Raw genomic sequence first — 16,941 nt, forward strand, 5'->3', positions numbered from 1 at the left:
GAGCCTTTTCTTGGGTTTTCCTTTGTTATCTCCACTCTTCTTGGCTATGGAGAACCTTAATCTAAGTTTCCTGGAATGTCACTTTTCAAGAAAAATATATTTTAAATAATTTATTTAAAGTACATTTTAAATATACAATTTTGCATGTGACTTAGTAATATATTGATGACCTCTTTCGCAGTGTTGAGACGTTATTTTGTCTGTCTCTTTAGAGATGGAGAACTTTACCCTTAGGAAAGATGGGCCTTTCTCACTTTAACTTTTCCTACTTCTTCTTTATCCCCTATAAATTTAATTATATTACAACAGGGAAATTTCTCCTTTCTTGATGCCTGAATTTATAGGTTCAACTGCAGTTCACTTTCAGAGTCTCCTGGATGGGAAGCAATACTTAATAAATTGGGCCTCTATGAACCCATTTATCACAGAATATCTATTTTCAAGGGGAGCTATAACACAGATTTTAAGACCTTTGTCTCTCTTGGAAATAAACAGTTCAAGGTTGAGTATCATATAAGACATATCCTACTCGAGGGTTCTTTCTTGCCCTTTGTTGAACTTTGTTTGCTTAGACAGAGCAGCCCTGTGTTGTTTGCATATGAGAAAAGATTTAGCAAGATCCCACTGGAAAACAATGACTGTTGCAAATAGAAAACATACTAAACACAAATGACATCATTTTGGGGGGCCAAGTGCATTATGCTTCACAACTTACAAACATGAATTAATTTTTGTCATTGTAGCCATTTCTTTTTAGCCAACACTATTTGTATGTATTTGGTAAACAGGGCAAATTTCCAAATTTTGTCTTATGGAATAAAAAGACTTTTGGAAATGTGAAAGGGGGCACAGGGTGTTCACACATTATGACCATTCCCTGTTTCCCAATGTCAGTGGCTTATTATTGGTGGCTTATTTTCATTTTATCTGCCCTCAGAGGAGACGAGGCTTCTCTTTCAGGCACACAGACCTTTTGTTCCTTTGTTTTCCATTAAAAAAACAAAACAAAACATTACAAACACTTGGAAATAGGTAAACAAAGGGCTGAACCCCTCATGTATGGTTGTGAGACATAGGAAACTGTTTCCACATGAGGCATGGTCCATTTCTAGGGATTATCGTAAATAGCGATGTTCCCCAAACGCTATGAAATTCGGTTTAGCTTAAAGACTAAAATTTGAGTTTGGGGCACTCAATAAACACTTGATTGATTGGATTAAATTCTACCTTTCAAGATTTGACCATTTTTTTTTCCTAGGAAGTTTGTTCTTGGATAGCTAAAGTAACAATTCTGTTAGGTTAACAAAATATTGATTGGCAGAACCAGGTATTAGTCATGCCATAAAGATAAGCTTCTTTCCTGTTTTTCAAACTTAGGTCACTTTGAGAGTCCCTAATGTGTGCGACAGAGCCAACCTCACTCCTCTATAAGAAAGCTTACTCTTAATTTCTCTGTCTCCTCTATGCTCACACTTCTCTTCTCCCAGGAGATCAGCTGCCTTGTAGTTGAACTGGGTCCCTAGACATCTGCTTACAGGCTTTATTATAGGTTTCCAAGTAATAGAGAAGCTGCAAGGCACAGTCAGGTTGACCTGGTGGTGGCTAGCAGGCAGTGTGTGCATGGTGACTGGCCAAGTATATAGGCATGTCTGCCCCTGAAGTATCCTATGAAAGTGAAAACATCCAGTGATAACTCATGAGACTGTTAAGAGCAATGAGTAAACTAATAGATGAGTTAGGGAAGCCAAGTGCAGAGACCAAGGGCGTTAGTTAAGGGCAAGAGTTAGCAATTACTTGTGAGCAATCACTTGCAATATTATGCCCTTGGGAATTTTTAAAAGCTTTATGCTTCTTTTGGGACTCCAAGACAAGTTCTTGGAAGTAAGCAGGGCAGTTTTTATTTTTCTTGTTGATGGATAAGGTTAAATGGCTTCTGTAATTCAATAGTGAATCCCGAAGAATCCTGAATTTAGCCTATTTAGGGAAGATAGTAGGTTTAGTATGGTCTTACAAAAGATGAAAAGCCCCTTCACCCTACGAGCCTCTAGAGAGTGGGCTATGGAATGATACGTGGGTAGGAGACCCCCACAAAAGTGATGGGAGAGAGCCTTCTCAAGAATTTACAATACTTCATAATGTGACCACTGAGCACTGCATTGATTCTTTAGTGACTCAGTGCCATTTCCTGGCCTCCTCCACACAAGATAGTAACTTTTTCAGGATTTCCACACTTAATGGAGTATGGGAAACCAAAAATTTGAATCTTTTTTGCTGAGAAATGCTTAGTTAATTGCTTCTACGTCTTAATAGGAGTTAGCTTCCCTAATTAAATATATGTATTCAATTATGGACAATTACCACTTTGGAATGGCTCAGCCCATTTCTTTCTTTCTTTCTTTCTTTCTTTCTTTCTTTCTTTCTTTCTTTCTTTCTTTCGTCTTCCTTTCTTTCTTTCTTTCTTTCTTTCTTTTTTAACTTTTTAAAAAATTTAAATACAATTAACATATAATGTATTATTGACTTCAGGGGTAGAGGTCAGTGATTCAACAGTCTTATATAATACCCAGTGCTCATCACATCACATGCCCTCCTTAATATCCATCACCCAATTACCCCATCCCCCCACCCCCTCCCTTCCAGCAACCTTCAGTTTGTTTCCTATGATTAAGAGTCTCTTATGGTTTGTCTCCTTCTCTGATTTTGTCTTGTTTTATTTTTTCCTCTCTTCCTCTATGATCCTGTTTTGTTTCTTAAATTCCACATATGAGTGAGATCATATGGTAATTGTCTTTATCTGATTGACTTATTTCACTTAGCTTAATACTCTCTAGTTCCAACCACTTTGTTACAAATGGCAAGATTTCTTTTTTTTTTTTTTTTTTTTTTTGATTGAGGCCATTTCTTTAAGAACACATCTTCCTAAGGAAAATAAATCAAGAGCACAATGTGGTATATAGAAGAAAAGATGGGCTTCTGAGTGAGACATGTCCGGGTTTGAGTCCCATCTCTAAATAACCACAGGACAGAGGACCCGTCCCTTCACTGAGCCTCAGTGTACTCAGTTAATAATGGGAATAATATCCATCCTTTGCTGGGGTCTAGGGAAGACTAGATGAAGTGAAATTATTTTTATTGAAATCAGTTGACATTAAAAAAGAAAACTCATGAAGATAAACCCATTGGATCACATTCTGCAGGTAAGCTAAGACCGACTCAGAATACAGATGTCATGGTTTTAAAAGATGGACCATAATATCCTTCTGAACACATTCACACTGCAAAAATGATTAGCAGTGTGGATTTATTAGAAGCCAAATTAAGCTGCTTTCCCATGCCATGCCACTGTCACGCAGGATGCATGCTCTGGGCAGATTTCACGCATTTTTGTCTTTGGGTTGGCGGAGCTGTCAAATGCCAGTTTTGAAAGATGAGGCTATCTACAGATGCTTGCATAACACAGTTAAGCAGAGAAACAAAAATGAAAATATCCCTTGGTCAATCACTGGGTGCTAGATAGCTTCTGTTTGTGCTTTCAGATGCACTCTCCACCCTGCTCCCACCACCCTGGGCCCAGAGAAACCCATCTGTACATCTCCACCAGGGCTTCCTTGTCCTCTGGTTTATGACTGAGCTCAGTCAATGGGGATCAACAGCAGAGATTGGGAGAAGAGAGTGACTAAGCTCAGGGTATTTAAAACTTTTTCAAGTCACACAGACATAAAATATGACAGTATTTATATGGCTTACCAGGTAGATGCATAGCTACTTATTGCTCAGTTGGCTGGCACAAGCCCAGCCCAGTGCCAGGACACGAAGGGGATTCCTATATAGGCTTACCTGTAACCCATTAGTGACACACTGAGGCATTGCCTTAGTAGACCTCTTATTACCTATATCCATAAGATGTGCTCAGTAAACTTTCCATAGATGTGAATACATTTTTTATTAGTAGTGAAAAGTCTTGATTTGTTGTATAATTCTTATTTGGTTATGACTGAATTATTCCCAACTCTTTACTACTGCATATAGCAATTAGTTCCAATAACTGGATAGAAATGATACACCATGCTTTTTGCAAAACTCAACTGTAAAAGTAAGTATGATCACACATGTAAATAGCTCTCTAAGTCAGACAAATAGCACCGTATTCGCTATTTACAGAGACTAAGTCCTTAAGAATAAATCATGAACAAATCATGCAACACTTACAGGATCCCTTCTCACAAGCTCTCCATTGGGTACGACTTCAACCAGGTGGATGATGATAATCATGGAATTCAGAATATAAGTCAGAAACATGTTCTTGTGCAGAGTCACCCTTTGGCAGCCAAGGCTCCTGGAAGAAAATGTAACAGAAAGCATTAACTAGTGCCAAAATGTTGAAGTACTTGGAAAAAAAATTTTTGGTAATATTGTAATATTTCCTTTAGCAATAGGTGAGAGATCTATAGAAATAAGTGAGGCTGGTCCCACCTTAAAGACTCATCACCACTTTTCTGCCTGATTTTTAAAAACAGTTTCCAGTCACGGAAGCTCCTAGTTTTCAGCCCTCAGCATGACTTCATACAATAACTGAAAGAGTGAGTGATAAAATCACTTTTAATTATAAAAAATGTCATGAAATTAATTAAGAGAAGGACTCTTACAAGAGAAACCATTAGGGTTTGGAGGGTGCTTCTGATGAAAAGTCGAATATTCATTGATGTAACCAGGCAGAAATCGTGTGCAAATGGGATAACAGAACATGAAGTCAGAACCAAGGCTGTCCTTGACAAAGTACTGAATTCGTGTCCTTGACCGATCCCAGACTTTATTAAGTCTCCATCATTCTTCTCTTTTGCCATTTCTTCTGTCATTTTCTTATTTCTCATATTCCAACTAGAATCAACTCTGTGGTTCTCCCTTTCCACATCCTCCTGATGGTGGAGCTCAGACACAGTCAGAAAACTCTAAATAGGCTCAAATTTGATCTCATTAGGAGGCATATTGTGGTTTCCATCTGAGGAAACCCATCCAAGTTCTGCCGATTGTTGGCATAGCCATTTCCCACCTTTTGGGTATTAAACAATTTGTTGGATTTTTCATTCCTCTCTCCTCCACTTCATAAGCTTGTACATATGTATTTGTGTGAATGAGCACATAAATAAACATTAGTTTGAATATCCTATTTCATTTTTTGATGCAAATGGAGAGAACCCTGTAGGATGGCTATAACAAAATTGGAATGATTATCCTTGATGAGCAAAAATCTTGCATTTACCATAATTGATCCAGTCAAAAAATGTTTAGCATAATATGAAAATTTAAAACATTCAGTTAATGATACCATTGATTGATCACAGTAACTATTTCTAAAAAAATTTTCATGGAAGGAAGTTAGGATTCTAGGAATTTTGAGAAGGGAATTCTGGGGAAAGATGTAATACGAGAATGGTCTGGGTTTATTTACAATGCTTTCCTAAATTTCAAATCGAAAGAAAATGTAATTATCTGTAGTAAAAAGTATATTTAAGTAATGAGGTCATCTGTTAGGGCATATTTTGATTATTGTAGCTACATCTTCCAACTTTCAGGAAGCATAGCCATTAGTAAATAGTAAATACAGAATATTTTAAAATTTGGAACTTGTTGAGCAGGGATAGAATGCAGAACTTAATATCCAGGAAGGGTTTAGAGAACTCACACACACACACACACACACACACACACACATCCATGTACTACTTTATTTGGCAGCAGAAAGCTCTGTTAAATAAACCAAATCTAATTGGTTTTATAATAGTATTATAAAAGTAGGTTGCAAACTTAAGGCTTTAAAAAGAAAAAATTATTTATGCGAAACATCATACCCATTTATCCTGCATAAACTCTTCATTATTGAGACTGCTACATTAAACCTGTGACCTGCCATTTTCCATAGAGTCATAATAGCATTTTATAATTCTTCTCACTGGGGGGCAAGTATCTGTCGTCTCATTACTGGATTCGGCCTGGCTTAAATCAACAACAGTTGACATGATCCAGAACTAAAGAGTATGGATGAATGCATCAAACAGCATCGCTATTCTCATGCCTGTTTTCTTCTGACCAAGTAGAGTTCAATAATCTGCCAATGTACGACATCAGTTTAAAGGACTGGTTAATACTCCGTCTTCTGTGTAAATCAAAAATATACTTCCTCCACTTCTAGCTTATTACTCCCTCACCCTTTTGTCCCTGCTTTATTATTTTTTGTTCTTAACACCACCTCCTGACATATCATCTGTTTATTTGCCTCTTATTTTCTCTGCTTCTCTCACCAGAGTGGGGGTGCTAAAGGAATTCATTCTGTCCACCTAGAAGAGGGTCTGATACTCTACAGGGTTTGATACTCATGTTTTTAAATTAAAAATCTTTACATAAGAGCAGTTTTCTTCTTCACGCTGTGACCAGTAAACAGCTTTCTAGTACATCAAAGAATTCCATTAAATGCTAGATTGTCTCATATCTTATACTTTGTATCATACTGAACACTTGCCAAGTTCTTGCTAGGTATTAACTAACTAATATTGGACATTATGCTGTTGTTCAACAGTAGCAAAAACCTATACCTAGTGCAGTATTATGTACATAATGAGAAAATGATCTGGTTTAAAGCTGGATAAACTGTTAGGTTCCAAAGGAAGAATATGACTAGTATAGAATATGAATTTCTGTGTCTTGAAGTTTCAATATAATTTCTGCTTATTGAGTTTAAAAAATTTTATTACACTTACTTGATGACATTTACACTCAGCTTTTTGAAGCAAGTTAGAGGTACTTTAAGCTTATTAAAATTCATTCAGTAATCCAACACATATTACTCTGTACCCATTTGATAATCCAACACACACTACTGTATGATTCAGACCTTCTGGTAGATACCAGGGATATACAGGCGAACAAAACAGACAGCTTCCATCTACGGGGACCTTATATGCTACATAATTATTTATTTACTCTTATTAGGATAACTGTTCTGAAGGAGAGGCACAGGATGGTAAAGAGGTTAACTGAACTTAACGTAAGGAATTAGGTGTTCAATTGTTTTCAATGTGAATATTTTGTTGCTTGAATGAACATGATCTGTCAGATCTGAAATGTCTTAAGTAGAAAACAGCACAAACCTGATGTTAGCTATTCTTCATGCCTCTTTTTTTTAAAAAAAGATTTTATTTATTTATTTGACAGAGAGATCACAAGTAGGCAGAGAGGCAGGCAGAGAGAGAGAGGTTGGGGGAAGCAGGCTCCCTGCTGAGCAGAGAGCCCGACTCGGGGCTCGATCCCAGAACCCTGAGATCATGACCTGAGCCAGAGGCAGAGGCTTAACCCACTGAGCCACCCAGGGGCCCCTATACTTCATGCCTCTTGATGAAAATAGGTATTTATTTAGATAGACCAAACATTCCTCACTTTTTGAATGGCAGGGAACCCCAAGTACTATAGATTCTCTAACAGCAGGATGATAAGACAACATCTACTTCTGTCTTGGCCCAACCAAAGTGTCATTCAGATGTAAGGAAGTGATAATGATTTACTTAGGTATGACTCTCAAGATGCCATATTTTAAGGCTCAAACTAAATGTTATTTTCATGGTTTTAGTTTACTCGGTGTAAATCTTCCACAGTGAAAAATGTTTCAAGTAATTGGGACATTAGATATGCATGTGTGTGATTTGGGGGAGCTTATAGTTGTATGAGAAGGCATTTAATATTTGCCTTGAGTTTTGCAGATTGTGTAAACCACTTTGATATCACAGGATAAGGAATAGCAGTGTTCAGTTCTTTGTAAGACTGTAATGATAGTCATATGCAAAGTAAATAAGGAAAGAAGCAAGTCATAAACCAAATAAAAGCTGTTTTGAGTTTACTGGTACATGTGAAAATATGCATTGCAATACCTGCTGTGATTGGTACAAGCAGTTGTAGCTTTCGGTGTAACTCAAAAGTTTTCCTTTACCTGGTTATCCTATCTTGTTCACAATGGACAAGACAAGTGAGGGGAAGGGAGGGAATGTGGAATGGATTGCATTAAAACTCCTAGAAAAGGGGTGCCTGGGTGGCTCAGTGGGTTAAGCCGCTGCCTTCGGCTCAGGTCATGATCTCAGGGTCCTGGGATCAAGCCCTGAGTCGGGCTCTCTGCTCAGCGGGGAACCTGCTTCCCTCTCTCTCTGTCTGCCTACTTGTGATCTCTGTCAAATAAATAAAATCTTAAAAAAAAAAACTCCTAGAAAAATTTGAAACCCAGTGTCCTATACATCTTTCCTCTCCGACAAGAGACTTTATACTTTTTGATTTAACACAAAATCTTTATCCTTAAGGAACTCCTTTTCAATCATTATTCTTGCCTCTTTTCCTATTATTTCCTATTATTCTATGAGGGAACAGTTTGCCAAGACATGAGCAACAGTTATCTTTTGTGTCCTGTCATGTCAAGGGTGGGTTGGGAGAAAGGAGGCTGGCTGTCTTTGGTGCCATTGATTGAGTGGTGTTTCTGGAGCACTAGGAAGGCAACCAGAGATGTATAATAGTGGCTACTCTACAAGTACAAGATAAAGTATTAACTCTCCATCCACTTTGTAGATGTGACAGAGAGTAACAGTGCATACTGAGTGAGTAGCGAGGAATCAGTATTGCTTCTAGAGGTCCCTGTGGAAACCCTCTTTTTGTATTGATACGGCCAAGGTAATGTAAAATAGACAATGCAGTGCAATAAAGACATCCCTGACTTCCAACATAGATCTCTATCCACTTTCAGGCAAGAGTAATTAATATTCAAAATTCACAATCAGTAAGGCATGAGTATCAAGCAGTCAAAATGGATGTTAATGAATGTTCGATTGTGGTGATTTTTTGAGAGAAAACAGTGAGATGTTTTAGTGATTTAGGATGATTCCACAGAAATGTCAATTGATAAATTCCAAGTGGAACTGATGGGATAAGTGAATTTTATTGCAAACTTGCTTAAAACGGTCAGGGAACAAACACAGATAAATGGCCACTTATGTGACTTTCTCGACACGGTCTTCCCTAAGGGGATCTTCATCTTAACTCTCTTGTTGACATTTACTACGGCATCTAGTAGTGAGGAGTCTTGCTGAATAAATTTGATGTTTCTATTTAATCCCTCTCCATATTGTTGCTCCTAACTATTTTTCCTGCAAAGAAAATGAGTATATATATGAGTAATCTCCCAGATTTTTAGCAGCAAAGTAATGGCACTTCCACAGCCTCCTGTATATTTAGTAACTGTAAATTCCTCTGCAGGCTTTCTTAGCCTGCTGGTTTGAGGGGGACACCTGCAGGGTTATTCCTTTTTATAGACCCTATAAGGCACATTTTATGAGTTGAGAGTGAGATTTCAATGGGATGATTATGAATGGGGCATTAGGTCTCAAAAGTGGAGCTGGGTGTAACTTCTCATTTTGGTTTCATGAAAGTTTTATGAAATTGATTAGATTTTACAGAATAACTCAAGCCTGGGAATGGAGAATTAAGCAAGGGAGTGATGATTATATTTTTGCTCAGGTTTCACACAGATGATGCCACTTAAGCGCATAAATCATAAAAGCTTCCATTGTAATATGCAGTAAAGACCTTAAGGCTGATGTTGAGCATTTGAAAACAATTCTGGGGAAATGTTGCTAATTAAAAGATAAAATCCAGTGATAAATCAGAATTACCTTTTATTTTTTGCTTTTAATATTTATGAAATGCAAATATACAGAAAAAAATCTGAACATTCAGAAATATACTTTAATATTTTTTTTCATACTTTAATTTGAAGAAAACATATGCCCTTGATATTTTTAGTTTGGGTAGGTTTAAGATAAAATTAAGAACAAGTATTAAAATCAGATGTGACTGCTTTTCGATCTTAATATTGGTATCTCAGCATGTGTGTTTTTCATATTCTATCTGTCTCTGGTTGTGTGCACTCTGGAGACCAAGCTATTTCAGTTTCTGTCTTCCCATTACCGTATTCAGATTATAAATCAATAAGACTTGATTTTCCTCCTAAGATTTAAGTTGCTGTTTGGTAGGCTTCTGGAATTGAGAGACAGTAGGACAAAATTAGGTGCTTTCTAGACAATCTGCCCCCAGATTCTCTCAGGGGTTTGATCAGACTAATTCTGTTCTGGGTCTAACTGGACCGGTTGAGAAATACTTTACTTACGTGCTGTACTTTTAAACACACATCTTCAGTGAAGATAGCAATACATATTAATATAGAAATGAGTGCTGAAGGAACATTCTTATTTTCTTTGCTGATTTGGCTCTCATGTCTCATCACTTATTTAAGTGACTGTAGAAATAAGGAACTAAGAAATATCCCATTGACACTTTATTATCTTTAAACTCCTTTATACATGTATTAGTTGCACCATTACTGATTTGGGGGCTGTTTCTTTCAATTTTTTTCCTTTCAATTTTTTTATGGTTATATTAAAAATTTTAAAGGATAGAATTTTAGTGACAGACTTTTTAATCAAAGTTATATGGGAGCCATGATGATATATTTATTCACCATGGTCAAGTGCAGTTGAAAAATGAATAGAAATTCCAAGATTAATCATGCTATGTGTTTACTCTGATATATTTTGATCATTATAAGTGAAAATACTCTTCTAGTCTAATTCTAATAATTAATCCCTTCTGTCTTGCTGCTTTGTTTATATCTTTCTCCAGTTAAACCACATATGGAAGGAGCTCATTCTCTGTTTATTTAAATTATTATTTATTTACTATTACTTAATTATCATTATTCAGTTAACAAAAAATTGCTACTCAATTACACTGCTTGGTCAGAGTAAGAACTTTGACTATGTAAGATATAGACCTAATGTGACAATGGTATAAGATGAAGGCAAAGATTAAAAAGGGTCAAGGGAAAAATAATAATAGTAGTTGTGTTCAGGGTGTGCTTATAGGTGTTCCCCCCCACCAGCTTAATTTTCTTTAGTAGTAGCATGATAATATTTTAACAAAAATCAAATTAAGGTTCTGTTATACTATGTATGAATCACTGTATATTTACTTACATTATATATCTAGTTATATTAGCACCTCTTTAAAGTGTGGAGGATTATTTGTAGTCTGAGCCTATGAAGGAGCTTTTCTTGACCCTTTGTATAATACCACACAGCTAAAGAACATATTAGTTGAAGGAGACAGCCCAGTAGTTTAGAAATTATTCAGAGTTCTCATGAAAGAGTAATATAGTGCCTCCTGCCTTTGATTTACGGAAATCACACTAAATATAGGACATGTCTAGGACTGAATTGAACACACATTACCATCTCACACGCATGATGAAGTCATTCCTGAAAAAACAGATTCAGTGCTTCCAATTCTCCTTTATTACAAAATCAATACTTATATCAACTTAATCATTTTGCCATAGATTCCACAATCAAGTGCCTAGACATGGCCTTGAAATAGAAACCTCCTTGGGATTTTACTCCTCAGAGTGTTAGAAGATAACTGGTTGATGATGCTCGGCTTGCAAGGGCAAAATATTGACACTTAACTCTTCTTCCAGAATCTGCTTGGTCCCTGCTGAGTGAGTCAGGACCAGAAGGGAGCCTTACCTTCCTTCTATGGCTAAACACTATTCTGCGCTCACTAGCTACACTTCTCTTCTGGCCAAATCCACCTGTGACAAGCTCACAATGAGACATGGTGCATTTGAGCTTCTGGCCATGGCCTCCCTATTTTAGGAAGAGGGTGAAAGAAGGAAGAGGAGCCTGTCCTGAGTACTTTCTGCAACCTTAGCCCTGGTGAGTGGAGCCTTTCACATGTTAACCCAATGTACTGACGGGCTCACAGGACTATTTTGTTTTGGGAAGAAGCCATATTACCTTTGGAAATTATATGAATCCATTTTATTTTCATCAGAGATAGGGTTAAAAAGCATGTTTTAAGTAATTCCACTTTCCTTACTGCTCCATGATTCCCAGTGTTGCATTTCTCTTCTGGGTTGCAGAAGACCACCCTTACCCTAACTCTTACAGTTTACCATTTATTTCAGTACCTGAAAGAAGAAAATAAAAAGCAGATGCTATAAGGGTACTTACTTGAAAAACACGAAAATCCCCAGCGAAATCACCAAGGTGAAAATTGACAAAGAATGGCCCACGATAGCCAAGTAGTACAGAACGTATGCATTCTGGAACAACAACAACAAAACAGTTATAAAAATGAACAGGCAAATAAATGATAACAGAGGAGGGGAAAATAGTTTCTATCTTTAATACCAGTGTAAATCAACAACTGTTCTCATCCTTTAAAAAAATCCACTAAAATTAGAACAAATGTTTCAGAGAATTAAATTATATTGAATCATAATATTTGGGGTTAACAGGTTAAAATATTACAAGATTATCAGTTATATTAGAATATGCATGATGTGGTGGGAAGAACATCAGACTGGATTCATCAGCACTGTTCTTTACTCAGAGTACTAATCATTAAGTCTTTGTGTGACTCTCATAAGTCAGTCACTTCACCCCTCTGGATCTCGGTAGGCCTCATCTCTAAAATAGTTTGGTCAAAGCTAAGTAATTTTTAAAACAATTATGTGTATAAGAAACATCGTTGGGGCGCCTGGGTGGCTCAGTGGGTTAAAGCCGCTGCCTTCGGCTCAGGTCATGATCCCAGCGTCCTGGGATCGAGCCCCGCGTCAGGCTCTCTACTCGGCGGGGAGCCTGCTTCCTCCCTTCTCTCTCTGCCTGCCTCTCTGCCTGCTTATGATCTGTCTGTCAAATAAATAAATAAAATCTTAAAAAAAAAAAAAAAGAAACATCGTTAACTACTGGGATACAGAAATACTGAACATAAAAGGACAGGAAAAGATGATCTATGCAAACACTAACCACAAGAAAACTGGTATTATATCACAGAGGTCCAGATGTTAAGTCAGGAAGACAGAACAATTTTTTTTTTTAATTTTTTATTTATTTTCAGCGTAACAGTATTCATTGTTTTTTCACCACACCCAGTGCTCCATGCAATCTGTGCCCTCCCTAATACCCACCACCTGGTTCCCCCACCCTCCCACCCCGCCCCTTCAAAACCCTCAGGTTGTTTTTCAGAGTCCATAGTCTCTCATGGTTCACCTCCCCTTCCAATTTCCCTCAACTCCCTTCTCCTCTCCATCTACCCTTGTTCTCTATATTATTTGTTATGCTCCACCAATAAGTGAAACCATATGATACTTGACTTTCTCTGTTTGACTTATTTCACTCAGCATAATCTCTTCCAGTCCTGTCCATGTTGCTACAAAAGTTGGGTATTCGTCCTTTCTGATGGAGGCATAATACTCCATAGTGTATATGGACCACATCTTCCTTATCCATTCGTCCGTTGAAGGGCATCTTGGTTCTTTCCACAGTTTGGCGACCGTGGCCATTGCTGCTATAAACATTGGGGTACAGATGGCCCTTCTTTTCACTACATCTGTATCTTTGGGGTAAATACCCAGCAGTGCAATTGCAGGGTCATAGGGAAGATCTATTTTTAATTTCCTGAGGAATCTCCACACTGTTCTCCAAAGTGGCTGCACCAGTTTGCATTCCCACCAACAGTGTAAGAGGGTTCCCCTTTCTCCACATCCTCTCCAACACACGTTGTTTCCTGTCTTGCTAATTTTGGCCATTCTAACTGGTGTAAGGTGGTATCTCAATGTGGTTTTGATTTGAATCTCCCTGATGGCTAGTGATGATGAACATTTTTTCATGTGTCTGGTAGCCATTTGTATGTCTTCCTTGGAGAAGTGTCTGTTCATATCTTCTGCCCATTTTTTAATATGATTATCTGTTTTGTGTGTGTTGAGTTTGAGGAGTTCTTTATAGATCCTGGATATCAACCTTTTATCTGTACTGTCATTTGCAAATATCTTCTCCCATTCCGTGGGTTGCCTCTTTGTTTTGATGACTGTTTCTTTTGCTGTGCAGAAGCTTTTTATCTTGATGAAGTCCCAGAAGTTCATCTTTGCCTTTGTTTCCTTCGCCTTTGGAGACATATCTTGAAAGAAGTTGCTGTGGCTGATATCAAAGAGGTTACTCCCTATGTTCTCCTCGAGGATTCTGATGGATTCCTGTCTCACGTTGAGGTCTTTTATCCATTTCGAGTTTATCTTTGTGTACGGTGTAAGAGAATGGTCAAGTTTCATTCTTCTACATATAGCTGTCCAGTTTTCCCAGCACCATTTATTGAAGAGACTGTCTTTTTTCCACTGGATATTTTTTCCTGTTTTGTCAAAGATTATTTGACCATAGAGTTGAGGGTCCATATCTGGGCTCTCTACTCTGTTCCACTGGTCCATGTGTCTGTTTTTATGCCAGTACCATGCTGTCTTGGTGATCACAGCTTTGTAGTAAAGCTTGAAATCAGGTAACGTGATGCCACCAGTTTTATTTTTGTTTTTCAACATTTCCTTAGCAATTCGGGGTCTCTTCTGATTCCATACAAATTTTAGTATTATTTGCTCCAGCTCTTTGAAAAATACTGGTGGAATTTTGATTGGAATGGCATTAAAAGTATAGATTGCTCTGGGCAGTATAGACATTTTAACGATGTTTATTCTTCCCATCCAAGAGCATGGAATGGTCTTCCATCTTTTTGTGTCTTCTTCAATTTCTTTTAGGAGTGTTCTGTAGTTCCTCGAGTACAGATCTTTAACCTCCTTGGTTAGGTTTATTCCGAGGTATCTTATGGTTTTTGGTGCTATAGTAAATGGAATCGATTCTCTAATTTGCCTTTCTGTATTTTCATTGTTAGTGTATAAGAAAGCCACTGATTTCTGGACATTGACTTTGTATCCTGCTACATTACTGAATTGCTGTATGAGTTCTAGTAGTTTGGAGGTGGAGTCTTTCGGGTTTTCCATATAAAGAATCATGTCATCTGCGAAGAGAGAGAGTTTGACTTCTTCCTTGCCAATCTGGATACCTTTTATTTCTCTTTGTTGTCTGATTGCTGTTGCTAGGACTTCTAATACTATGTTGAACAAGAGTGGTGAGAGTGGGCATCCTTGTCGTGTTCCTGATCTCAATGGGAAGGCTGCAAGCTTTTTCCCATTGAGGATGATATTTGCTGTGGGTTTTTCATAGATAGATTTGATGAAGTTCAGGAATGTTCCCTCTATCCCTATACTTTGAAGCGTTTTAATCAGGAACGGATGCTGGATTTTGTCAAAAGCTTTTTCTGCATCAATGGAGAGGATCATGTGGTTCTTCTCTCTTCTCTTATTGATTTGTTCTATCACATTGATTGATTTGCGAATGTTGAACCATCCTTGTAACCCAGGGATGAATCCTACCTGGTCATGGTGGATAATCTTTTTAATGTGCTGTTGGATCCTGTTTGCTAGGATCTTGTTGAGAATCTTAGCATCCATATTCATCAGTGATATCGGTCTGAAATTCTCCTTTTTGGTAGGGTCTTTGCCTGGTTTGGGGATCAGGGTAATGCTGGCTTCATAAAAAGAGTCTGGAAGTTTTCCTTCTGCTTCAATTTTTTGAAACAGCTTCAGGAGAATAGGTATTATTTCTTCTTTGAAAGTTTGATAGAATTCCCCAGGGAATCCGTCAGGTCCTGGGCTCTTGTTTTTTGGGAGGTTTTTGATCACTGCTTCAATCTCGTTACTAGATATCGGTCTATTCAGGTTGTCAATTTCTTCCCGGTTCAATTTTGGGAGTTTATAGTTTTCCAGGAATGCATCCATTTCATCTAGGTTGCTTAGCTTATTGGCATATAACTGTTGATAATAGCTTCTGATGATTGTTTCTACTTCCTTGGTGTTAGTTGTGATCTCTCCCTTTTCATTCTTAATTTTATTAATTTGGGCTTTCTCTCTTTTCTTTTGGATTAGTGTGGCCAGTGGTTTATCGATCTTATTGATTCTTTCAAAAAACCAGCTTCTAGTTTCGTTGATACGTTCTACTGTATCTCTGGTTTCTACCTCGTTGATCTCTGCTCTAATCTTGATTATTTCCCTTCTTACGTGTGGCGTTGGTTTGATTTGTTGTTGATTCTCCAGTTCTTTAAGGTGTAGAGACAGCTGGTGTATTCTGGATTTTTCAATTTTTTTGAGGGAGGCTTGGATGGCTATGAATTTCCCCCTTAGGACCGCCTTTGCTGTATCCCATAGGTTTTGGAGTGAAGTGTCTTCGTTCTCATTGGTTTCCATAAATTGTTTAAGTTCTTCTTTGATCTCCTGGTTGATCCAAGCATTCTTAAGCAAGGTGGTCTTTAGCTTCCAGGTATTTGAGTTCCTTCTGAACTTTTCCTTGTGATTGAGCTCCAGTTTCAAAGCATTGTGATCTGAGAATATGCAGGGAATCATCTCAGTCTTTTGGTATCGGTTGAGCCCTGATTTGTGACCCAGTATGTGGTCTATTCTGGAGAAGGTTCCATGTGCACTTGAGAAGAATGAGTATTCTGTTGTTTTAGGGTGGAATGTTCTGTATATATCTATGAGGTCCATCTGGTCCAATGTATCATTCAATGCTCTTATTTCTTTATTGATTTTCTGCTTCGATGATCTGTCTATTTCTGAGAGAGGCGTGTTAAGATCTCCTACTATTAATGTATTCATATCAATATGACTCTTTATCTTGATTAATAGTTTTCTTATGTAATTGGCTGCTCCCATATTGGGGGCATAGATATTTACAATTGTTAGATCATCTTGGTGGATAGTCCCTTTAAGAATGATGTAGTGTCCTTCTGTATCCCTGACTACCGTCTTTAGTTTAAAATCTAATTTATCTGATATGAGAATCGCTACCCCGGCCTTCTTTTGAGGCCCATTGGCGTGAAAGATGCTTCTCCATCCCTTCACTTTCAGTCTGGGTGTATCTTTAGGTTCAAAATGGGTCTCTTGTAGACAACATATGGATGGGTCCTGTTGTTTTATCC

At 37.7% G+C, this 16,941-nt stretch overlaps 1 protein-coding gene across 1 annotated transcript in view; it reads right to left on the reverse strand.

The window, feature by feature from the left end:
- Positions 1–16,941, reverse strand: part of CALCR (calcitonin receptor) — a gene marked incomplete at its 3' end in the record, with an annotated part of 51,241 nt that overhangs the window by 17,995 nt on the left and 16,305 nt on the right. Inside the window, exons 5-6 of the mRNA XM_080818716.1 lie at positions 12,096–12,187; positions 4,210–4,336 (exon numbers count right to left, since the gene is read on the reverse strand). Of these exons, the coding sequence (XP_080674842.1) occupies positions 4,210–4,336; positions 12,096–12,187 (219 nt within the window). The remainder of the gene's footprint in view (positions 1–4,209; positions 4,337–12,095; positions 12,188–16,941) is intronic.

This window comes from Martes martes (assembly GCF_963455335.1).
Source record: "Martes martes genome assembly, chromosome: 11".
NCBI lineage: Eukaryota > Metazoa > Chordata > Mammalia > Carnivora > Mustelidae > Martes > Martes martes.